The 24,986-nt window shown below is 41.7% G+C and overlaps 2 protein-coding genes across 8 annotated transcripts in view; one reads left to right on the top strand and one right to left on the bottom strand.

The window, feature by feature from the left end:
* LOC120947986 (SCY1-like protein 2) overlaps positions 1-24,986 on the bottom strand; it is a 113,773-nt gene that overhangs the window by 71,919 nt on the left and 16,868 nt on the right. For all 7 annotated transcript variants that reach the window (XR_007452025.1, XM_040363917.2, XM_049606441.1 and 4 more), the window contains exon 3: positions 23,000-24,095. Coding sequence is in view for 6 of the 7 variants with exons in the window: in XM_040363917.2 (XP_040219851.1) it covers positions 23,000-23,176 (177 nt within the window). In the remaining variant the exon portion in view is untranslated. The remainder of the gene's footprint in view (positions 1-22,999; positions 24,096-24,986) is intronic.
* LOC120947990 (general odorant-binding protein 72) lies at positions 37-1,508 on the top strand. The gene is made up of 3 exons (XM_040363922.2): positions 37-543; positions 848-1,015; positions 1,109-1,508. Exons 1-3 carry the CDS (start codon positions 403-405, stop codon positions 1,304-1,306), a joined length of 507 nt encoding a protein of 168 aa, XP_040219856.2. The 5' UTR covers positions 37-402; the 3' UTR covers positions 1,307-1,508.

A 24,986-nucleotide genomic window follows, 5' to 3' on the forward strand; every position in this document is an offset into this window, starting at 1 on the left:
CCAAAAAGGTAAACGCTTGCATATAAAAGTCGTATGAATAATGGATTACGGGCGGTATTAGTTACACGATCGCATAAACGGCAGAAAGCTGCCCCGGGACGCCCGTTACAATCGTTCGTTACTGGGCCGCCCTGGTTCGTTCGTTAGTTTGTTCGGTCGCACGCAAACAGGGGAAGAACAGTGAGGAAAAGCGATAAATATTATAACCGTGTGTGTGCGTGCTTTTCTTTGGCTCAAACAGAAGGAGCGGAAGCAGAAAAGTGAAAGATTTTCCCGAGTTTTTGCAAAGGAACGGCATTGTGTTCCCTACGCCGAAAAGGAAGAAGATTTTATGCTGTTTGTGTTTTTTACCCTTTTGTTGTGCACAAAAAAAAGAAGTGAATCTGAAGCGTTGAAACGTTGATGCGATCACTGATAGCGGACCACCCAGCAATGTCGTGGAAAGCGCGTAATGTGAAAAGGATTTTCCCACTCCGGAAGTGTTTGTGGATTGGCAGCCTGTTGCTGTTGAGCACTGCGCCGGGCCTACCGCCCGTAGAAGGGGTAATAATTTTCCCATCGCTCTTTCACCTGTTAGCTTCGGCTCGGTGAAAAATCATTTGCTCTCCAAGCACCATTTAACGGGCATCTGCTGCCCAACCCACAGGGAGCGACTATTTGTTGCTTGCTGTCGGTTTTATAATCGCTGCAAAACAAACCCTACCATTTCGCTCTCTGGAGACGCATTTAAAGGGTTCAAATTTAACTTTCCAAGCGATTTTCTCATTAAACTCTCTACTCTTTTTCTCCCTCTTTCTTCCTCCCTACTCCCGTTATTTTCAATACCTCACACACACATACACAATAGAAAGCAACCGTAGAGCAGATGATGAAGTCGGGTGAAATGATACGGTCGGTTTGCCTGGGAAAAACGAAAGTCGCCGAGGAGCTGGTGAACGGATTGCGCGAGTCCAAGTTCGCGGACGTTAAGGAGCTTAAGTGCTACGTAAACTGCGTGATGGAAATGATGCAAACGGTCGGTATGGAACTTTCCTCCCACTAAATCTCCCCATGCCCTGACCCCACACTGACGCATCTGTTTCGTGCTATCGTGTTCTTGCTGTTGCAGATGAAGAAGGGAAAACTTAACTACGACGCATCGGTGAAGCAGATCGACACAATCATGCCGGACGAGCTGGCGGGCCCGATGCGGGCGGCGCTCGACATTTGCCGCACTGTGGCGGACGGCATTAAGAACAATTGCGATGCAGCGTACGTTTTGCTTCAGTGCCTGTCGAAAAACAATCCTAAATTTATTTTCCCGTAGCTGATGGCAAACAACGCTTGTCGGTTAGGTTGCGTTGCGTTGGTACGTTAGTCGCCTCGGCGGTATGAACATGGTACATTTTCACTGAAAGCGAATTATTGCAACAAGTCAGTGGTGTCCTGTACAAACTTTGGTGTCCTTATTATACGCGAACAAATATATTCAATAATTAAGAAAATAAACTTGGTTTATAATTATCAAATACCTTTTTTACATTGTTTTTCTAATTAGTATATTTTACGTTTAAATTTAATTGATGGTATAGCTCCATAGAATTTTCATATTAAGATAACCTAACTTTCTTCCAGAATGGTCTGTAGCCCAGACCACTCTGGGAAGAAATTCTAAAAGTCCTAAGCGCCCTGTTTGAAAAGCCGTTTCGAATACTCTGGTATGGTGGCCTGCTCATTGCGGCATCTTAGGAAATGAGAAAGCATGCCATTTGGCCATAAAGGGTGCTTTGGAGGGGCCCTCTTACGATATACCTATCCTACCTCATGATTTCTAAAGGGCCCGCAGGCTTTCTGCATTGCACACTAGCAGAACTTGTAGGACACGCATCAACTCGGGAGGTTCCCGTACTCGATCTCTCCTAGAGTTTCTTTGAAGCCTTGGTTACGCGACATATGTGAGGATCGTGCATTTATTCGAATGATGTTTAGACTTAGGTCTAATTATTTCACACTGGGCGCAGGTCTCCAGCGTATAGGACAGGTAGCATGTAGTTGCAGCCTTGAATTTCACGACATAGACCATTTTCTATGGTCTCGCGTAGAATACGAGGCTGCACAACCCTCCATGCTGGATGCAGTCGAAAAACTGGGAAGATCTCCTGATATCTCCAGGGAAGATCTCCCCATTCGGGTAGATATACTATACTAGATATACTAGCTGGGTCGGACTGGTGTCTGTTAAAGATCATCGTTGAGTTCTGTAGAGCTAAGGTTTTAACTGTGTGAGCGCCCTATGGTAATACTCTTATGACTAGCAGTGCGGTGGCGTGGATCCCTGGGGTGTTACTGAGGCACTTGCTCTCTCGTGGCTTCTCTGGCGGGATTGTTGTCGAGGCGTTGACGTGTTTTATTGTCGTGCGACTTGTTATCGGTTGGTTGGCCAGAAGTGTCATTTTTCCCATTCCCACTCTATTTGTTTGTCGTTGTGCTACATGTTGTATATCGCTTGTTTGCTCGTGAGTCATTCGTACATATGGCTGGTGGTTCAGGGAAATCCTCGTCAAGAGCAACGACAAGGTCCTTTCCTAAAAAAGTCTGCAAAAATTTGCAAGAGATACATACTGCTACTCGAAACCATGGAAGCTAAACCAGATAAAGACCCCTTCTACTTATACTGATCCTTTCCGAACGGACTGATATCTCGGATTTTCGAAGACTACCCTTAAGATAACCCGGACAAGGACGCCGCATGACAACGAACAACACGATATCGACTCCTGCCACGTTTACGGACTTCTCTAAACAATCTGAATCAGATGACGAAGTAGTTCACGATCTCGACCCCAGAGATAAAATACATGTATGCAAGATAATGTAGCATGAAATGTTTATCAATTGCAATTTACAATTACTTCCTTTTGGCTGTTATTCTTATGACTTTTATTACACTAAACAGCTTGTTTTCCTTATTTACATGTAGCCTGAGAAGGCTAGAAGCATAGGCTGCTCAAAAAAACTAAATTATGACCTCAACGGTGTTAGATTTGTTCATTCATTTATAGGTGTACCACCAATAGTTTGACTTCGAATTATGGTGCTTTTGAATATTTTGGCCAAAATATGACAAACAAATTATGAAAATTTTGCATTTTAAACCCCAAATCATTGCATAGAAAGATTATGCAAAAGATTAAGCCTTCCTTGAAAATTGGACAAGATATTGGCAAAGGATAGCATAAAAGTTAATGGTACCAACAATTTATTGAGCAACCATAGTAACTGTAACCTAACCTCTCAGCATCCACCATGAATCTTCCTTGGCATCTCAATGTTAAAAACATTAAAAACAATACCAAAAGGTCCAATTTGCACGAACTGGTCCCGTTCTTTTAAAAATAACCATAAACACATTTAAAAGACATCTTCAATTCTCAAAACCGTTATCAAATGATTACTTTTAATGAGTTTAGCATTAGCTTAACTCATACCAACACCTTATCAATGTTTAATCACATTTTTTCGCCACTATGCTGTGTGTTCATTTATCCGACTTCACATGAAATAATTTTCCACCATTATGAACACACCGAAAGCAATCATGTGCCGAATATCACACGCCGAGCAAACGCGATCGGCGTTGCTCGCCGTTACCGCCCCACGCTCTTCACGCTTTATAATTTTCTTCTCATGTCAGGCAAAAGTTTAGTTCATTTTTCTTCCTCCCACCGTGCTACAAAGTTTCACTGCTTTGGCATCATGTTTCCCCACCACCCCACCAAAGCTTAGGCAGCTGGCGTACTAGAATGATCGCGAGTATGTGCGAATGCGTTCCCCGGTTCGACTTTTCCACAGTTCGACCGATGCTACTTATTTGAAAGGAAACAACTTTCAAAAGTCATCAAAAGCTGCTCCCACTTCCTGCTGCTCCTGTTGGTGTGTGTGTGTGTGTGTATGGGCGTTCGTGTTTGTGGGCGTGTATTATATTCTTTACCGCGCAAAATAAGCTCGCTGTTCCGGTTGAAAGTAAGTAACGGATGAAAAAAAGCCACATTGCACTAACTAAAGATAAAGTATTTCAGCAGCTTGCTTCCATTTTCGCGTGGGGTTTGATGTTTTTTATCACAGCTAAACAATTTCAAACTGCAAGCTGCAGAGCAATAGTTTCGAATTTATTTTTTTAAGTAGGTTTATTAACGAGAATTGGTGCGTTGGTGTGTAAGGCACAGCAAAAACTAATTTAATCAATTGAATGTTTCCAGTTTCACTGTCTAGTTTAAAGGAGGTTATCTGAAGCTGTATCACGTTCAAAAATGAAAAGATATTGTGATGCGGTTTTTGGCGATACTTAACGTTATAGCAGCATTAATTAAGCTTTTGCAACGCCCTTCCCATACCAATGTTGCATCGGAAAGAAGGAAAGGAAAGATCATCCGGCAGCGTCGTTGCACATTGCTTCGATTTTCCGCCCCGTCAGTTAATTAATTCATTCAACTCAGCGCAAAACTCAACGTTTACCGCTGCCGCGCCATCGAACCAGCTACAATTTTGTTGATTGCTTCACGTTCAACATTATCATTAAAGTCGTCATCGGGACGGGGCGGAACATTGTGCTGCACCGCAGTCTCCCGTGCGACACCGCGATCGACAGTCGGTGCGAGGTAAAATGCAAATTGTGCTTCGTCACCTTTTCCGCCTGAGACGCGGACAAACGCGCGCGCTCGCGCACACCCTTACGCTTTCGATGGCCGGAAGCCGGAAATGAATTTTGGAGCTGCGAGAAACGAGCGGAAAGCTTTACTGCCTGGGGATGGGAACGAGCTTTCAAATTTTAATCCCGGTTCCGCATTTGTCGCCCTGGAAGAGTTTCTCTACCGGTACTGGGGGGGGGGGGGGGGGGGGGGGGGGGGGGGGTGGAATTGTACCGTTTCTATGTCTCAAGTTTTTGGGATTATGATCTTGGGCGGTAAGCGCACTGAATGGCGTTCGTTAGAAAGAAACGGCTTTTAGACGGCTGCCTAGCAAATTCCAGCTTCGCAAAAGTTGTAAAAGTTTAACTCACCATTACCAAATTATAAATTAAGTAAACACATTAAACGGCAATGCATTAAGTTAAACGTTTCATAGTGCACATTTTTCTGCCATTTCGAGATACTTTTCTCTAGTTTCTAGTCACGAAATAAAGTACATGCGTCATGATTGGTGTATAAATTTAAGATTCTAGGAACCGTCGTCAGTTTCTGACGATGGTTGCTATTTTTTCGCGCCACCGTGTACGATTGATGCTTTCAAAATAAATAACGAGCTACAGTAAGGAGAAGAAAAAAAACTATAAGTGAAAAAAAGTTTAAAAATTGATCGGGGATTTTGTTGTCAGCATTTTTCCTCTTCTTCTTCACCAGCGCTCGTTATAGGAGAGAGAAAGGAAGAAAGAGAAAAGCAACGGGAATAGAGGGAGGATTGATAGCAAATATCCTACGCTTGTTATTGTTAGGTTCGTGGGTAACTTTAGAGTTTTAATTGCTTCTCGCTGACGTCGTTTTTTCACAAGCTTTCCTATTATGTCTCCCTGTTTCGCCGATACAAACTGCAGATAAAGCAAATCGGTAAGGGGGCGCTCTATACACTTGAAAATATCTATGCTTTCAGGTTTTTTTTTCCATTCACGGATTGAAACGGGCTCACTTCACTAAGCTCACTTATTCGTGTTTCGTTTAGTCTTTCCGTTCTTAGCGTTCCATGCTTTCCTACCCTCGATAGAATATAAATTGACCTATTTGATGTATAAATAATGATTCCCTAGGTAATATCATATTCCGCTTCGGTCCATTTTATATGCTTGGAAGTGATTGTGCAGTTCCACAGCGAAGAGGGAACAAGCAAAATGGAGAGTTCGCTGTGAAATCTACCCGTTTTTGCTACCGATGGTTTAGCATCCGGTGAGAATTCAATGAATAATTTCATTCTCATGACACTCGATCGAAAGGATTCGGTAGTAGGTATGAGAAGAAAACACAGAGCAGTGCAAAATAAAACCGGATCAACCGGAAGCTCCGGACATACGCGACGAAGAATAGGCCACTGTTGCTACTGTTCGACGGAGGTCCGCAAGGATGGGAGTGCTCCGTAGAGTGAGTTATCGAGGTACTTTTAGTCAATTTCTAGCCGCACGATTTGACTAATGGTTGTTCGTGAATGTTGTAATCGTGAGTTAGGGCAGCCTGCCTGCTCTACCACCATTTGGTTGTGATAAATATTGACACGGATTCCGTTTGATGCCAGGTGCTGGGAAGCTGGGTTATTTGTCATAATGATGCTCTGAAGGAAAATATGCTAAAATCCTACCCCAACGCACACGTATGTCACATATGTGACGGGAGCATTGTGGTGTGAAAGTTTAGCTGAAAGACAAATTACAATCGGCATGTGTTGTGGTTGTATGTACAACCCAGACGGGCATTTTGCAGTTAAAGTTGTACAACAGAGATTTATCAAACGTGTAATTGATTGTTTTGATTTTTACATCATACACAGCAGCCACTTTGGTACTTTATCATTCTCATCTTCTTCTATGCTTTGGGTCGTGTCGGCTTTGGGAGGCTTTTTTTATCACTCAATCGTATAGGTTGTTGTTGTTGTTGTTTTATTTTTTTACGAGGCTTTTTAGCATTCGCCTCTCGTGATTTACAATTCAGAAACTGCTAATACTATTTGAGATAAAAAAAATGAATTTAAAGTTAAACAAGAAAAAAAAATACAAGAGTTCTTATGGCAATGGTGAAAGGTGAAAATGTTGGTTAATTCTAATGCTTTTTTGATTTAAATTGTGTTTTTATACATTTTTTTAATTTCCTACACTTGTTTGTAGAGATTAGTATCCTTTAACAATTCAAAAGTTTTTCAATTTCATTGTAATTGTTGGAAAGTACAATGTTCAAATGCTCTCCAAGTCTGTGTCCCTTCCTTTTTGCGGAATATTCAAAACAATCCATTAAAATGTGTTCCACCGTTCACATCCACACAATGGGCAGATTAACGGTGTTTCCTTTTTAAGTTTATACGTATGCGTATGTCGGGTGTGTTCAATTCTCAATCTTGTTTGATCGCTGTGATCTAGAGGATTCTTCCAAGGTGCCGTGGTTTGTTTTATTTTTTTAAGGTTGGTAATGGGTGATTTGTTCCATATGTTTTGCCAGCTCTGGTTTATTAATACTTTCCACCACAAGGATGCATCACTTCTAGAGATAGTTCCATCTACATGATCTTTGGTCATCCTACCTTCATTCGAAAGACGGTCAGCTACTTTATTTCCAGCGATGCCTTTATATCCTGGTATCCAACAGAATTCGATTGACCTGTCTTTTGATAATGATTCGATAGTTTGTATGTAAGGGTTTCGTATGGATCCTTTCTCTAATGCTTTCAGAACACTAGCGCTATCTGTGAAAATAACGTTAGGTCTGTCATTTACGGTCGCTTCTTCAGTTGCTATCATAATAGCAATAGCCTATGAAGAATATTGATGTATTCTCCGGAAGCTTAATACTACAGCGAGCATTTAGCGATGTTATGCCACAGCCAGCAGAACTATTGTAGACCGAGCCATCAGTATAAATTTTAATATATATATATTTTATATTTGTTGGCGATGAGCATTTGATAGTTTTGTACTATTTGTTGTTCGTGTTTGCTTAGTTTTTGCAATGTCGAGTCGATTGTGAGGATTTTGTCGTACCAAGGTCTAGTAGAACAGCTTGTAAGTTTAGCTATGTTGGGCATGCTGTGACCTGTTAGTTGTTTTAACACCTTGTTGGCTCTATCTACAAAAGCATTTGCTTCGATTCCTTTTTCAATGAGTCTGCCAGCTAGGTTTACTAATTTAAGGACTACAACATGATCGAGAGGTAATTGTCCACTTTCAAAAAGTACTGCGGTGGTTGGGCTAGTGATAAAAGCGCCTGTAATTTTTTTCAGAGCAGAGTGGTACATTGGGGCTAGCTTGCAGCCAACGTTGGCATCGCCCATGGCAATGAATTCAATGCCGTACAATAATTTTGGAACAAACCAACTTGTTGCGATGCAACCGATTCTTTCTACCCAGAGATCAATTAAACGTTTTTTAGCCGAATTTTGAATGGTATAATTTATTACAATTCGCAAGGTGGCGCTAAAAAATCACGTGCGTATGCTCGGGTGCGCGAAGGAATCTGCCCGTCATCCTGCTGCTCCGGTCATTCCCCCTAAGGGCTTCGGCTCGTGCCGTCGCTGGTCGGTTTTCGATAAGCCGATTAATTTCGAAGCGACCGACAGCGCCATCTATCGCGTGACCCGTGCAAGGAGGCTTTTGCATCTAAATTGACGGTTGACGGCGTCAACACAACTGTTAAAAATAGTGAGAAGTGTGCGTCTTGCCGATCTCTTATTTCCGCAACCTAACCTAATATGCAGAATATGTAATCTGCTTTTGATCATTTTTTTAACGTAGAGAAAGTGTTGTCGAAATTTTAACCTTGAGTCATTGATAACTCCTAAAATTTTGACTGCTCTTGCGTTTGGAATTATATCTGATTTAATTTTTATAGGTTTAAGTGCCCTTTTGTGTGAGTTATTGCATATATGTAGAATTTTACTTTTTGTTGTTGATAGATCTGACCTGTCAAGCAACACCAATGATGAAGTTTATTGAGTGCTTTTTGTAGTTTGGTTCTATGTTTTGTTTCTGATTTGTCTGAAGTAATTAGTATTAGCTATTAAGATCATCAGCCTAAATGAATGTGTCTATATTAGTAGGTGTTGTTCGTAATAAAGACTCCATGCTTATTAGAAAAAGCGTAGGTGATAATATAGCACCTTGAGGGACACCGTTCTCCAAAACCTTGATGTTAGAGGTATATGCTTCAATCAGAACTTTACAGGTTCTGTCTGTCTGTTATTTCAAATCAATCGTATAGGTAGTTTTATTCTGGAAAAATAAATCAATGCACAGTTGGCAGACGCTCTGGTTTTCATACAGATTGTGTATCTTATTTATTTTTTTGAAATCTCATAAGATCGGTGACTATCACTAAAAGGCAAGACAATAAATTAATTATTTCATTCATTCTTCCAAGAGCACACTAATATTTTTATGAAATGTTGCTTATATATTGCTACGTTTGTGTTGTGCCAAATCATCTTGAAATCACTCCAACTACTCACAACACTTATCTCAGATTTACTTTGGTAATTAATTAAACTTATTCCACAAGTCTATTTTAAACTGCAAATACTTAAGAATCTCTATATTTCGACTCGTTACTGTAAACTCACTTCAAATAAACTTCTGCGGCCAATTTGTCTCGCAGAGCAGTAGAGTTTTGAGCACTAACGAAAAGTTTAGCGGTTTGATCGAGACCGCACGATAAAACTGTGACTGCAGTGATGATTGAATGGTACAATTTGTCTCTGCTTTATGGGAAAACTTTTGTTAAAGGGAAATTCTCGCCCACGGGGTGCCCACATTTCCTTCCTTCGTTCATTTCCAGATGTTAACGATACATCAGCAAATGAAAGTGTGGCATATGTGTGGGTTAGAAATCCCGGCCTACACCTGCCTTTGCGTTCGAACGATACCCAACTTGTCATGCGATATCGATGATTTCCGTGATGCTTCTTCCCGGAACGCGTATCTTGTTAGCGCTGGTATAAATCTCGAGCAAATGTGTATCACACAAGTGAAATGGGGTGGCCTATTGCAGCTCCGGAACCCTTCGATGCGCTGTGCCAGGTGCCATTACTAACACACCACACATATATACACATACACCATCAGCATCATCGTTGACGCTAGCGTGCGAAGTAATCTGTCATGGGAAATTATGACAAATATTGTACGATGATCGCCAGTCAAACGAAGCGTCGCAAAATGCGGAAAACTCCGAGCGAACCGAAGGGGGGTATAGTGGTATTTTTGCTCCACGCTAGTCGCTGTTCGGACTGGTGGGATGTGATGATGTGCACCAACGGCAAGGATTTTGGGTTTGGCTTTGGGTATGTGTGAGATTTCAACACTCGATTAGAATTTGTTTGCGAGCCATCAGCTGTACACCCTGTCGCCAGCGGATGTGGCAAAATGACAAGAATTTTCCTTTTTACAACCATCGGCTTATCTTGCGGTGCAAAATGACATCACCGGATGAAAACTGGATTTCGTATAATGTGTCACGGTATCTGGCCTCCTTCCCTTTGCCCGTTTCGGAACCACAGCCACCACCTGGCATGTAATTCTTGCCGACGTGCGAACACGGTCGGTGTTGGTCCATTGTCAAACTAGACGGCTACTTGTTGACTTCACGCGTGCTTGCCTTGGGGGCAATACATGGAATATTTTACCGTTGTGTCATATTTCCAGACAAACTCGCACGGACGCACGGGAATGTTTGGTGATGATGTTACGTGTGAGATATTTTCAGCACGTGTAAGAATGTGCTATTTTATTTATGTGTGTAAATTATTAGAAAAAAAAATCTATTGCAGCAAGATGGTTGTTAATTGACGCACATGTACTTGTGTGCGAATACGCTTACAGTGTGCTATGAGTGTAATTAAGGGGGTGGAATAATTCCATAGCTATTTAACACCTTAGATTTATAACATATAGCACTGTTTTTGTTCAAAGGTGTAGATTAATGGATGAACATAAACTATGCAATTGATAAAACTTAAGATTGGACACATGATTGGACTTGTCAAAAGCTCACTCCTTCAGTTCTCTTCTTCTTCTTTGGCACAACAACCGCTGTCGGTCAGGTCAAGGCCTGCCAGTACCCACTAGTGAAGTGAGCTTGGCTTTCAGTGACTTATTGTTACCATAGCAGGATAGCCAGTCCTACGTACGGGGGCGCGGTCTATTCGGGACTTGAACCCATGACGGGCATGTTGTTGCGTCGTACGAGTTGACGACTGTACCACCAGACCGGCCCAACTCCTTCAGTTAAAAGATAATAAAAAACATCATTAAAACTAGCAAAAAATTAGTGATTTGATTAAAACAATAATATTACTTCTAGTAATAATGAATTACAACTAAACAGTTTATATTCAATTTGAAATAGAACAAATACACTTGAAATAAAATGTCTAAAATTTTAGGCATTACATAGAACGCAGATGGAAGAATGTCTGCGAGATAAAAAATATTATCCTACTTCATGTCTTTATCAATTCATTCGGATATTATTTATAAACACATTAAAAACATTAATCTTTCACGGCGATACATCTATGACTCTCCAATTCTACAGTAAAATGTTGGATTACAATCCATAATTCCACCCAAGTAGGCACCGACATCCGTCTGCTACGTCCCACTTTCCGTCACCCGATACGGTCATAACAATTTCGTTAATATCTTTCCAACCTTGTCTGCCCGGGAAAAGAACAAGCAGTGAAAAGTCTTGCCAAAAGTTGTGCCGAATGATGATGGCCATAAATATGCCGCCACCGAAGCGCAATAATGTTGTAGTGGCCGCGAGAAGTTTTTCATTTCCTTTCGCTTACAGCGTACCCCTAAACATGGACCGACGCGGAAGAGAAGCACAATGTACAGAAAATAAACAGAAAATATCCATTTTCCATCGCTTTTAAATCCCACCTGCTGGCATGTTTCTTCGCCGGCTTGGCTATGGTCTTCTGGGAGGTGCGGAACCAGGCTGCTCAGATGACGACCTACCCCACCCCCCCCCCCCCCCCCCACCAGTGCTGTTAGACGCTGCTTTAGGCTGGTGGTTGACTTTTATTGCTTTTATCTTTGGTGGTATAGAAAGGAGGAGAACAACAACAACAAAAAAAACAAATACGACAACAGGCGGCAGGGGAATACTCGGACCGAGTGAATGATATTGGCGTCGTGTACTTATCCTTGGCGTCAAGTTTTATTACTTCTCGTGGCGCTTGCTCGAGCGGGAGGATTTCCAACAAGTGGTTGGCATTTATTAGAATGCGACCGGATCAATTTGGATGGGAAATGGGCGAAAACGGACTATCTGTTGCAGGGGACGGCAAAGTGTTGCTCTTGGCATTTTTTGTTTTGTTTTGTCTTGACATATGATAAAAAAATGGTAAGATTACTGATACTAACACAAGGGCAAATGTAATACGAATAGTTTGCTTGTGAATAGTTTAGAAAAAAAATTTAATATAATGATGATGATCTTCTAATGGGTACTGACACTAAAATTATACCAACAATTGGTTTAAATGAGTAAAATAAATATGTTTTCAGATGTTAGTGCATGTGACATGGTGCTTTAGTGTATTTAATTGATATCCATATTCAAGAGTAAATTCGTATAATGAATATTTGAATGAGCATATGAGAATCAAAAGCAGTTCTTATAACTTGTGGGACTTTATAGATTTTAATTCTAGTGAGTAATATTTCTTGAAACAAGACTTAATTCTAAATTGCATCTGTTAATGAATTATTCCTTGTTTCAATTACTAAAGCGCAATAGCGTCAATAATAACTAGCGGTTATAGTTGTTTTACTTTTTGACACCGTGTAAATCTTGATGTTACTAAGGATAATAATAGAACCTTTGGTTTGTGTTTCAGTTTTTCCTACCAGACTACACCAACATCCCCGGAGGGAGGCTTAGCGTGCAAGACTAACTACAACCTAAGTAAACCATCCCGTTTCTTGGTTGAAAGGTGGGCTGGAAGAAAAAGTCAACCCAAATGTCTTTCGCCAGCAACAGTGTCCTACGACCAAAAGTCAAGGGTATGGCTTTATGACTACGAAATTGCGAAACAATGTTGACGCTGAATTGCAACGGAGAATGCCCATGCTGCGGAAAGGAAAGCGTTGGGTCTTCCGGATACCCTCAGGATATTTGGGCCTGAGACTGGGTAGCGTAAGACGAACTGAAAGCCTCCGTATGGAACCGGTGGAAGTAAGGTTCACTTGCAGCCGCTAAAGCTAGATTAAAGCTTCCTTGCTTTACGTTATAACAATTGAATGAATGTCCTGTAGGGAATTCTAATGCGATGCTCTTGAGGGTATCGCGGTCAACGGGAACGGTCGCAAGAGTAGTCTCGTAAGTAGCGGATTATTCACACTCTTTGGTTAGAGGAACTGAAGAATAACAAGCACAGAAATTGAGCCGTTGGCAGTGGTCGTTGGATTAGTAGCGGATACAAACACACTATTTAAAGGTATGACTGTAAATAACAATAATTTTAAGGACTGTTGTTTCAAACATTTTTGAAACTCAAAACTACTTAAATTTGTAAATTTGTATAAAACAGACTTATACATGTGCTATCATTTTTTCTCTATGTACTTTTCTTGCTTCACAGAGCTACAAGCAGTTGATCATATTTTGATAAACTAATTTAATTACATTTTCCTGTGACTAGCTAGATGAGATCCAATGCTCTGATGCTGCATTAAAATGGACAGATTAAAATATGCTATAGACAGTGACATAGACGACGAGCATAATATTTGTATCAAAAATAAAGTCCTCCATTATCATGAAGTTCATCGCAAGGCTAATATTTCACTTCATTTTTAATGGTTCCCTAGATTGAGTAAAGATTACGGCTTCCAAGGATTCCCGGGATCAAACATAAAGAGCGGCCAAAAGTAACCCAAACTTTCCCTGGCTACCTTGTCCTAAATGAGGTAAATGGATTTCCACCGTTTTGCTAACGCACGAAACCCCTCGGAGTGCAATTCGTCAGATTTCATACCGACCGACGGTAGCGACGATTGCTTAAAAAGCTGATGATACAAACATCAGTTATCCCGAGTAACATCCACATCATCATCATCATCATCGGCGTGGTTGCCCATAAGAATCATTACTTTCATCATAGCCCATGCCCCAGCAGTGCCCATGCTCACGGTGCATTTGGGATCAGGAATCATTCCCATCATTCCCATTTCGAAGGTAAATTGACATAACCTTTTTGGGGATGTAGCTACGCTTTTTGGCGCTAGTGCAGAATCCTATTCCTCGGCGTATGGATAACGGTCATGGTGTTGTGAAGAGTGTCTTTTTTTTGGTTTTTTGTTCAACCAACTTGTACGAACGTCTATAAAAACTAATACACCGTCAGACCATAAGACGACGACTGCATGACCGAGACCACATTGTTCAGTGCCTATCTTTTCATCTTCTGCCCGGTTGGTTCACAGTTTTATTTTTATGTATTTTTTCCTTATTTACTGTATGCTATTTAAGGTCATGTGCGCTCAAAAAAACGACATTAAAGAAAGATTCTCGACCAAAAATATGATGCTGCCTGGAATAGCATGTTTTTTTTGCATACACGAGCATAAGCGAAATGAAAAGAGTCCAGGTTCAATTACACAAATTTAGATGAGATTGGGTCATACACGTGGCGGTCGTGACAGCAAATACCAAAATGATGTATTTTGATGTTTGGTTTTCATTACTCGCTGTGCGAGGAGAAGCTGATGGAAATGAGCAGCTGTCCGTAAGTGGATTTGTAAAAAAAAAAATGACACCGCTGACGGAGTTGTTTTAGGACGAGAGAGGTTCGCCTAACTGTCGTATCTTTTACACTGAGTTTCAATACGCAAGCAATTTACAAGTTGTGTTTGCTTGTTGAAATGCAATACGACGAAACCGGCCGAGCATAGTTCACTATAAACTAGATAATAGACCTTAACGACTCATCGAAAACCCACCTCACAGAGTTATGTGAAATGGGATTAAGCTCTTAAGATTAATTATCATTTCATTAACTTTTCTGCTCTCTGCATCTCTTAATATTGCTGCAAACAAACTCACTCACTTCATAAAAGACTCAACCCACACTGGCGTAGCCGTTGCGCGTTTTCTTTCCAGTGGGATGTAATTCGATATTGCCCCTGTTGAAGCTTTGATTAATTGGATATTTATGCCGCTAGCGCTGGGTTGCGGAAAGCGAACTACAACAATTGATCGAAGATTACCAGATCACCTACCACGGTTAGCGATTGGTGGGCCGAGGGGAAGGTCGGCAGTTGGGGTAAATGCAAATGAAACGCAAAACAATTAATTTGCGTGAGCGTGAGGAAGCCGGATGGTATAGGGGCACAGGGTGCGGGAGGAATTTATTTTTCTCTACCATCGGTTAATTGATTGCTTCTTGTTTTCAAGCTTTCGGCGAAGCAGATTGACTGCCAACAATACGAATTTTGAAGGCTGTTGGCAAAATGGACAGGTAAATAGGAGCAGGAGAAGCTTTTGAAATGAATTAATAAACCGAATTGGAGAGGAGTATCGTTGTGTTTTAAGAACAATCATAGACTATGGAAGCCAAATATTGAACTCGTGATAACTAGTAATTTGATTTCATCGAAACACTCATAACTTATTTCCGTTTGCTGGTCCATGTGAAATGACATTCTGTACTAAAAGCAGAAAGCGTTTCACGTGAAATAGCTCAATTCGAAAGAATTTAACTATTTTGCCGTGGTAAACACTTTCGTCTACCCACAGCAGCCAATTTCGATATGCTGTTGCGGTTATGTTGACCTATTCTCGTCACAGTTTGCACACTGTCCAAATCGAATACGAACCAACAACAACGGCAAACCACCAAACCTCCAAATCTATTACGATGCCTTCACTCCGAATGCCACGGAAAACATAGCCGCCTTCGTAGTCGGCGGCGATGTGAGAGAGGAACGAGTTCGCCCAAAACATGACAGCACCTGCCAAAACCAATTGTATGGTAATATGGGTGAGAGAGAGAGAGATAGAGAGAGAAATAGAGAGGGAGAGAGAGAGTGAGAGTGAGAGAGAGAGAAAGAGAGAGAGAGAGAGAAAGAGAGAGAGAGAGAGAGAGAGAGAGAGAGAGAGAGAGAGAGAGAGAGAGAGAAAGGAAGTGTATAGACGAGGAGAAACCAAGGGTTTTCCGCGACCCCCGAGCTGATGAACGGAACTAATACACTTTGATTTTACCGGTTCGTTAGTAATTGTTTAGTTAAAAGTTTTCCCATTTTCTGAGGGATTTCTAGGGCGGCAGTCTCGGGCGATTGTTGCTATTGTGCCCGATTTGCTGTGCCGGTAACGGTTGTGAACACCTTTTGTGCCCGTCTTGCCCGTCAGGTTTGCCGGTCCGTGGGGAAACCCTACCCACGGATGTGCGGAGGCTGAATGGTGGCAAATTTTAGTCAGTCAGTCGGGGAGCTATAAGTTTTAATTGACTTTACCGAGCCGTTGGCCGTTACCGTTTAGCATTTCGCGTCTCCCGCGTTTTTTTTGTTTCTGTTTGTATGTCAGGTAGCGCACTATTGGCGGTGATGTGCGGCTGCCCTTGCTGGCGGTGGTCATCCTTATTCGGTGTGCTTGTAAGCAGCAACAACGGCAAAGAATATGACAGTACGCCCGAAGCGTGAGCCACTGAATGCAATGCAGCAATATTTTGCATTAAAAAATTGGGACAAAGTTACTGCCACTGGGATGGGGTCGAAGCAGTAGCGTACCTACTCCCTTAATGCACTTTTGCAACATCACTACAACGTCTAGCGGGCTTCGAATGGGGATATTGTTTCTTCGTAAAGTTAGTTCCTGCGATGGTGTGAGTTGAGAGAGGGTGGGGTGTAATTGTATTGAAGCGCCACAGAGGACAGGAAAATAGGAGACGGCAAAGTTACTATAAACTTTTCCTGCAGCAGATATTGTCACTCGAAGGTACTGAGTTGGCTAATTTAAGCTTCATTTTGTTGTGATAATTTAGCAATGAAATTATGCTGTCAGGAAAATGTTGCTGCATTGTTAATAATTAGTAATAGCTTTAAACTTTGCAGTGGTCGAGGGACACAAGTCATATTTAATTATAAGACTGGCATATGCTATCTGCCAAATTCCATTTCTGTAGTGTAGCTACGGCAATATGTAGAATTATCTGTGATTAGTTCATTACAATAGGCACTTGTTACATTCAAAAGCCGTGTAATTTGTATTTCGTAATTGGCGGTGGAAGTACTAACCATGCTTGATGAAAACTAAGCTAAGCTTAGCTAAGTTTACAAAGGTTTAAGAAGATAAACGACATCGCATCGTTCGTATTTGACGAAAAAACCCATTCCGGACAAAACGAACGACGCAGCCCGTAAAGTCTTTTTAGGTCATCCACAAGGACAGAGGAGAAGTGATAGGTCCAAACTCAGAAGGCAAGATGGCGTGAGCGGTTTCGGACACTCTTGAGGCAGGCTAAGACGACTTAGCAGTTGCAGTGCCGGATAAGTAAGTAAGTAGTCAAAATCATAAATTTAAGACGATTAAATAATGAATAATTTTAACATTATATTTAACAGTTTAACCCCTAAGAATGACCAAGTGTTTGCTTTGCCCAAGTGATGTCAGTAAACACAATTACGATTTTTAACACCATGCGGGAGTGTGGTTCATCAGTACGTTAAAATCACACGTTCACGTGCCTTACACACATTCTATCTGTTCAATCTAACGACCCACAAACCAGAAAATTAATACAGCTTTCTCAAAAATACATCTTGTGAGATTTTGTTGTCTTCTTCTGAATCGCGACCCACACAAGTGTTTTAATATGAACAATTTGAGCTTACAGGAAACTCTCTTCAAAACCCTAGGAAGGTAAACGAAAGATGAAACAGAACATAAATGAGTTCTTTTAAGAAACATGAACCGCATTCTATAGCTGTTTCCATGTAAATGATATTGATTTTCAAAAAGTGTACCAAGAAAAAAAAAGCTTTCGTCATCTGTAACTGGCAATGGGTATATTTAACACAACTATTACACCTTCAATGCCAATCACATGAGTTACCTTACTACATATACCACGAGCTGCAAATAGAAATTTCTTTTTTTTTTCGGCACAAAAATTGGTTCGGTTGTGAAGTTTTCCAATTTCGAACCAAACACTATTGATTGGTAATAAAAAATGGAACAGAAATTCAGTCAGCCAACGAATGAGCTGGTTCCGATTAAACTTTGAAAATAAAGAAAGAGAGAGATAGATAAAGCGTGAGTTACAGCCAACGAGCAGGGATACCCTTGGGATATTTCCATTTCATTTCGAGTTCTACAGAAAAGTGTTCTTTTGCCATCATTGAGCCAGTGTCAGGTGAAACTCGAACAGCAAAGGAGTAAAACGCTAAGCTCACTCTGGTACTGGGGGCTAACAAAAAAAATCGAAAAAACGAATCGAGGCCCGATGATGCTGATGATGACGACGGTTTAACCTGTGGTTTTTGACTTGCGAGCTTTCTTCGTGCATAAGTGCGATTGAAGAAGGTCGCTTCCCAGCCCCATCGCTGCAACGCTTCTGGGCGAGGATGAGGATTTCCGCCGGCACGTTCTGCTTTTGGTAAAATGTTATTGAATTGCCTCATGTCTTTATTTTTTCTTCCGTTCCGACCGCGTATCGATTGGGATCGACACAGCTTCAATGTGTGCGAAGCAAAATCGCCGTACAGCCAAAGCCCGGAACAAATCGAAATCAAAAAACCTTTTCGCAGTGCCAAATGCTCTTTGCCTTTGCCGCTGTTTGTATACCTGTTTGTGGTTTATTGTTTTCAGTCGCGCCGCAAAGTAAGAAGGAAAGCAAGGGCCTCGTCAAAGGCGGACGCATGCCGAAGATGGCAATTTAATTAGCTACAGCGAAATGCGATCAGGCACGCAAGCAGTCACACAACTGTGATGCTGTCCCGGCAGAGACGCTTCAAAGCAGCACAAACACACCGTTGCCACGAGTTGTTCGTGTTGTTCGGTGACTGTGTGTCTGCTGTCTACGGATGCTGTGTGGCGGGTTTATATTTCTTCCAAGGAATTTCTGGCCACTGACGAATGGACTGCTGGTACGGTTAAGAAGTTCGTGCATAAAACCACACACCGCCACGAACACTTGCTCACCAGGCATGGCTCCAGGGAGGCAAGGTGGAGGCGTGATGAATGGTAAATTGTTAATCTTCCACGTTTGGCTTTTTCCAGGATGGGACCAACCTAGGGGAAACTCAGGGGGTGGAATGATGTTTGTGCCGTTTCGGCTTTCCACCACCAGCAGCCACCGACGGGGTGGCATAAATCAGGCCTTCTTTCTCGATCCTGCACACGTACACGCACCAACACATGGCATGGTGTGGCCTGGTGAACATGTTTTGCTCGTCTCCAACTTGTGCCGTTACCGACGAGTTGGGCGATACGCGCTGACTCGCTCGCGGTACAACCTGTGGCATGTGTCAGGCGACGCCGGAGGTTGCTCGGAACGGGCGGAATGGATTGCCAGGTAAGCCAGCTGACGGGCTGGTACGGGCATATGGCAAGATGGAATCAACACAAAAATAGAGTTGTTTTTAGAGGCACGTTTCATTCGGTTTCTTACTTGTCGCGCGTGTATGTTTGCGCCATGTTCGCGCTTCATCGTACACACCGACGTACAGGATAGGGCAAAATTCGTCAGAAAAGCCTGCAGACTGAGCACACTGCTCGACGGCTGCCCGACGGCTGCCCGACGGCTGCCCGTCGCTTCAAAGTGCTCACCACACTTTGCGTTTTATTTAGTTAGCTGTTCTTTGTTACTTCTTTTGCGCCAAAAACGCCATTTTCCGCTTTGCAACGGCAACCCAATCAACGACCAGTAAACATGGTACCCATTCGTACTGGAAAAGTTTTTGCACTGTCTGCAGCACGGTAACTTTTACATCAAGCTGCTTTATCCGGCACGTGCTACACAATTGTTGATATGTGTGCGGCGGCAGCCATGTTGTCACTTACGGGGCTCCGTTTAGTCAAACACAAACACTCCTTCCGCCTACGAGCAATGGGACATTGCAACCGAAACCAGCGCAACGTAGGGTCGTGTGAGCTAATAACAGAGTCAACCGGAATGATGGAGGAAGTTTTGTCTCTGTCCGCTAGCGCCGCCCAGTGAGTAATAAATCTGTCACTAAGTTTTTTTCCGGCCAGTGCTGGAACTTGCAGCGTGCTTTTGGATTACTTTTGCTTCCCGTACTCGCATGGCGTAGCGACGAGGTGGTAACGGTTCGGTTTGTTGTGACACCCGAAATTGAATTTTCTTGTGGTTAAAACTAGATATTCAGGGCAGTCGGTCCTGGACCGCCGCAGTAACCGGTATTTTGGGCTTGGTTAGTTATTATTTATTGCTTCATTAAGCGTAATGTAATCACGTGCATTTGTGTGTGCGGGCTGGTGACTGGTGCTTTTTACTTCGGGGACGTATCTTCAGGAAGTCCCTGGCCAGTGAATAGTAAAAAGCTTTTCATTCGAACTCATCATTATTCTATTTGAGGTTTGCTTTCTATTTGGACGGTATGACGAATTACTCTACCGTATTCTTGTCAAGGGCAATCTTTTCCAACGGACACCGACCACTACATAGCAATTTGGGATATGGATTAGTGTTACACGGTTTTTGAACATTAGCTCAGGATGTTACCTCGTTTGAGACTATTTAATATTAAAAGTACTCTAATATGAATGGTTTACATTATTCTTTTGAAGTGATCATTGGACAAACATTCGAGAATTTTGAACAATATTTTCCGGTCTTGTGTTTGTTGTGTGCAGAAATGAAATAAAACAAAATCTTATAAGCTAGAAAGCGGTGAATCAAGATACTTGGCATATTGTTTACAGTTTTTGGAAAGTGTTGTAAGCAGTCGTATCGACCCTTGAACTAGTGGTGACAGTTTCGCTGCCCTTAGTCGTCGTTCATGGGTACGATTGCGCAGGCCACTTAGTGTGTGTGTGTGTGTGTCTCGCGCTCAGGACGAGAGTGTTTTGTGAGCAACCGGTCGAACAGGACTCACGGAAGGGCATAGTACGTTGGTGCGTGACAGTGCTGCATAATGTCATAAACATCACGTTACGATCATAATCGGAGACAATGAACTTATCCGTGATAGGTTGATGCTCATTGTTAATACTCAATGAAAGTGCGTCATGACATGCCGAAGTCGATATGAGAATGCTTGAGTCCAACGAGATACTCTGTCTGACAAGTTGAACTTAAAGCCGTCACAAGCATAATCATGTTCTTTTCTTTTTGTTGCTCTGTACAGTGCTACCAAATGCCATTGTTTCAGTTGTGACTAAAACGAAGTTCAAGTCAACTAACGTACGCAACTGAGATGATCAGAGGTGAAACTCAAACAGTTGGTGGACCAATCACATACTTGGTGACATTTTTCGAAGGATCCAACTCTTGTTCACTCACTTGGTCATGACATTTTTTCCCTATGATATTCATGACATTCTTGGGACCTGCTTGGCGAGTGGTCCCAAGCATTAAAATGAGCATGCTTTCTCGCTCTGTCCGCTTTGATGGTCAGTTGGGTAGAATGATACAGCATAATGCATTAGAATGATATAGCAAGAAACCATGCTGATTTTGTTGTTTGGGACTACTTGCACGTACCGCATATTTCCCATGACTATCGTGATGATCTTCTTCGTTTGGCTCAACAACCGTTGTCGGTCAAGACCTGCCTATATTGCTTGTGGGGTTGGCTTTTAGTGACTTTTGGATTACCCCTCCCCCCCTACGTATGGCTGCACGCTCTATTTGGGGTGTGAACCCATGACGGGCATGTTGTTAAGTCGTACGAGTTGACTGTACCACGAGACCGGCTGATGATCACCGACAGAAAATATCGCGACCAAGTGACAGACCAAGAGTAGGTTCCAAAAATGTCACCCATGATGTGATGGTCGCACGAACTTTTTGAATCTCACCTCTTATCATCACAGTAGAGCTCGTGACGGTGACATGATTTTGTTTCAGTCGGAATCTGTCGTGACTAATGTCAGTTACATTTTGCAGAACTGATCACAGTAAAAAAAAAGACAAAGTGAACGACCTTGGAGGTTTCTCACTAAGCATGTATTGGTCATAACATCTGTTTGAGCATCACCTATGATTATCATAATTGAGTACGTCACGCCGACGTGTATTTTGTTTCTTTTAGAATTTTTTATGACATTGACAGTGATATTTTGCAGCACTGGTGATATGTTTTTGTTTATATTTATTCAATGATACCAAACAGTGTATCGCGCTACAAATAAAAAAAACACAAAGCCAAATGTATCAGTTACAACAAAATTAATAAGGCATGGATATGATCTATAGGTGCGTTACAGAGATTGTATATGGGTTTTTGATTGATTTCAACGGATAATAGGCAAAATAGTACCGGGTACATGTTTCTACTACTTGGCGTAACGTTCCACGCAGACATGCCGGCTGATACATACTTTCGAGGCTAATTCAGAACTGCACAGCAGGATAATCAGTCCAAACTACGGGGCGACGGTGCATTCTAGATTTGAATCCGCGACAAGTATGTTGCCGTCCGTACCACGGAACCGCCCATCATGGACTTGTTTATATTTCACTAACAACGCCGAACGACAGACTTTATTAATTTATCTATGAGAAAAGAGATCGGATAGATAACCAACTGTAAAGGATGATATAACTCCAACTAGTTTCTTATATCGAGTTTAACATTTGGTGTCCCTTGAAGCCTTAAAACTTCATTGTTGATATTTCATCTTTAAAAGCAGTAAAGAATGCAAATTTCTTGCCCGGTTGAAGTGGTAAACCCATGTATGTTTGTTTTTTTACTACATGAGATTTATTTTGTCCAGATTAATTAAAAATCATTTAAAAAGACGTGTTGTAATGTAAAACACATATAAGCACAGATTTCAAGCAGAAATCCTAATGCAAAGTTATGAAATGTATGATGTTTATTTACACGAAGGTACGTAGGGAATGTATTGTATGTATGATTTTACCCAATTCGTCAACTAATATTTAACTAAGCCAGCTGATTTATGTGACCGATAAATTTCGAATTCAATGTACACATTTCACAACATTTCTATATCAAATAAATGCGCTCTGTAAATTGATTCCAGCACCATAGTGTCAAAAATGATGAACAGAAATGATAATATGACTGAAAATGTAAAACATTCCATCTCCATGTACATACACACAAACAGACACTTACCTTGCCATCCGTTTTCCGGTAGCCCTCGTGTATCTTCCAGATCAGTTCCGGGCCGGCGCAGGCGACCTGTTTTCCAATTTCAAAGTACTGCGTGATTGGATTGTTATCGTAGGGGTTTTGGGGCGGCGCACTGGTGGTGGCACTTTTGAACTTGGAAAACATGGTCGCGGCCGGCATAACATTTAATTGAAATAGCGGAATGTTGACTGCTTGCTTGGACACTGCGGGCGACAACCGTCGAAACGTCGTGTGAGAAACCGACCCAGGCGAGCAGGTTCTGCCCCTTCCGCCCTGTCGGCCAATGTCAGCGTCAGCAGAGCGTTCCTTTTGCGGTGGGAATCACTACCGGCTCCGGAGCAAAATATCGCCAGAGTCGGTAATTAGTAGCTGGGATAGAGGTTTGCGATCCGCCTCTATGTACAGGAAGGTGTATGTTTTGCTTTAATTTCGGCCCGCTCCGTACTTCGACTGTGTGTGTTTGTCCACGTACAGAGGAGAAGCAAGCTATGCCAGGTTCTCCGTTGCTTGCTTCGTGTAAAAGTTTCTCCTGCTCAATCAAACGGCCAGCTCAACGGAGCGAGTCCTGCTTTGCATTTCCCGGTAGACGTGCGTATGGAGTCATTCGAGTCCGCTGCTTCCTTTCCCCTCAGTGGCACTGGTACGTCCAGCAAACCGTAGACCAGAAAGGTATGATTAATGTTGAGCCTGAATCATCATTCTACCTCAAGGCTCATTATCCCTTTTACGGTCGTTCGGGTCGGCGTAACTGCTGGCGGGCTTTTGATTTGGTAAAAGGTGAAACAATATAAAAATGGAACCGGCGCGAATTGGGTACGGGGATCTTTGCGAATCGCTCGTTTTGATGGACCTTCGTGTTTCAAATTAGAACTGGAGCCCGATGCCCGGTCGTATCCTGACACTTCCTGGCGAGACGGAAGTTTGCGCTTTAAATAGCACGGGATGGCTCAATTCTATGAGCTTTTTTTTTTGCGCGAGCGCGTTGTTGCACGGTGGTGCTGAAGGATGAGATGGCGAAATGTGTTTTACATTAATGCCGAACGCGTTGACCTTCCGCTGATGAAATGTGATGAAGATTCTAAGGAAAGGGAACGAGAAATGGTAAAGTTATGAAATGAAATTTAATTGCAATGCAAATAAACAAGCGGAGTAAATGGATTTGCAAGTGTTTGTAATTACTGCCGTAATGTATTAACAGAAATGCTGTAATGTTTCTTGTACTGATAAAATTCAGTGTAAATTTAAACTTCAATAAGCTACATTGAGTTTAAGCCAGTTTAATATTCCAAGCTCGCATAAGTTTTTATTCTCTTTGCTCTCCAACATTAAAATTGAATGTCATTAGTTTCAGCGATCATTTGTTATAATGAGCAGTTTGCATTAAAAGAGTTTTATTGTTATTGTGTTTACTGATGAACCTTTATGCATCAATGATGAATTAACCTTTTTCATTAATTATCTGAAGTTGAGTAGAAAGTGAAATAGAGTGACATATAACATATGAGTTATCTTCAGATTATAGACACGGAATGTTTAAATATTAATAAAAAGTAATAAATGTCATTGGAGTTAGTATACAATTACTTTTACTCATCAGCTAGATGTAACTTTGTATTAGAATGGAGCAACGTGTTAAATGATACCAAACAAACTAGCTACGAATAATTGATAATCCAAACAAAATAATGTTAAATGCCTTAAGGAGTAAAGCTATTTAAACCCCCAGCAAACAAGTAAACATAAAAAATTACTAGCTACAATTATTCGGTCTCTTAGTTTAAGTTGTCATACCGAGTATGCCCGGAATGAGACTAAAACTACAGCATGCAAATATTCTGAGAACAAAATCGGTCGATCATAATGTGTTGAAAATACGGCCAAAGCCGTTATAATGTGTATTTAAATAAAATAAATAAATAGTTTAAGTTTTCTACAGAAATCTGAACATTGAATAACTGCGTTTTTGCAG

The sequence above is a fragment of the Anopheles coluzzii genome, chromosome 2 (genome assembly GCF_943734685.1).
Source record: "Anopheles coluzzii chromosome 2, AcolN3, whole genome shotgun sequence".
NCBI classification, from domain to species: Eukaryota; Metazoa; Arthropoda; class Insecta; order Diptera; family Culicidae; genus Anopheles; species Anopheles coluzzii.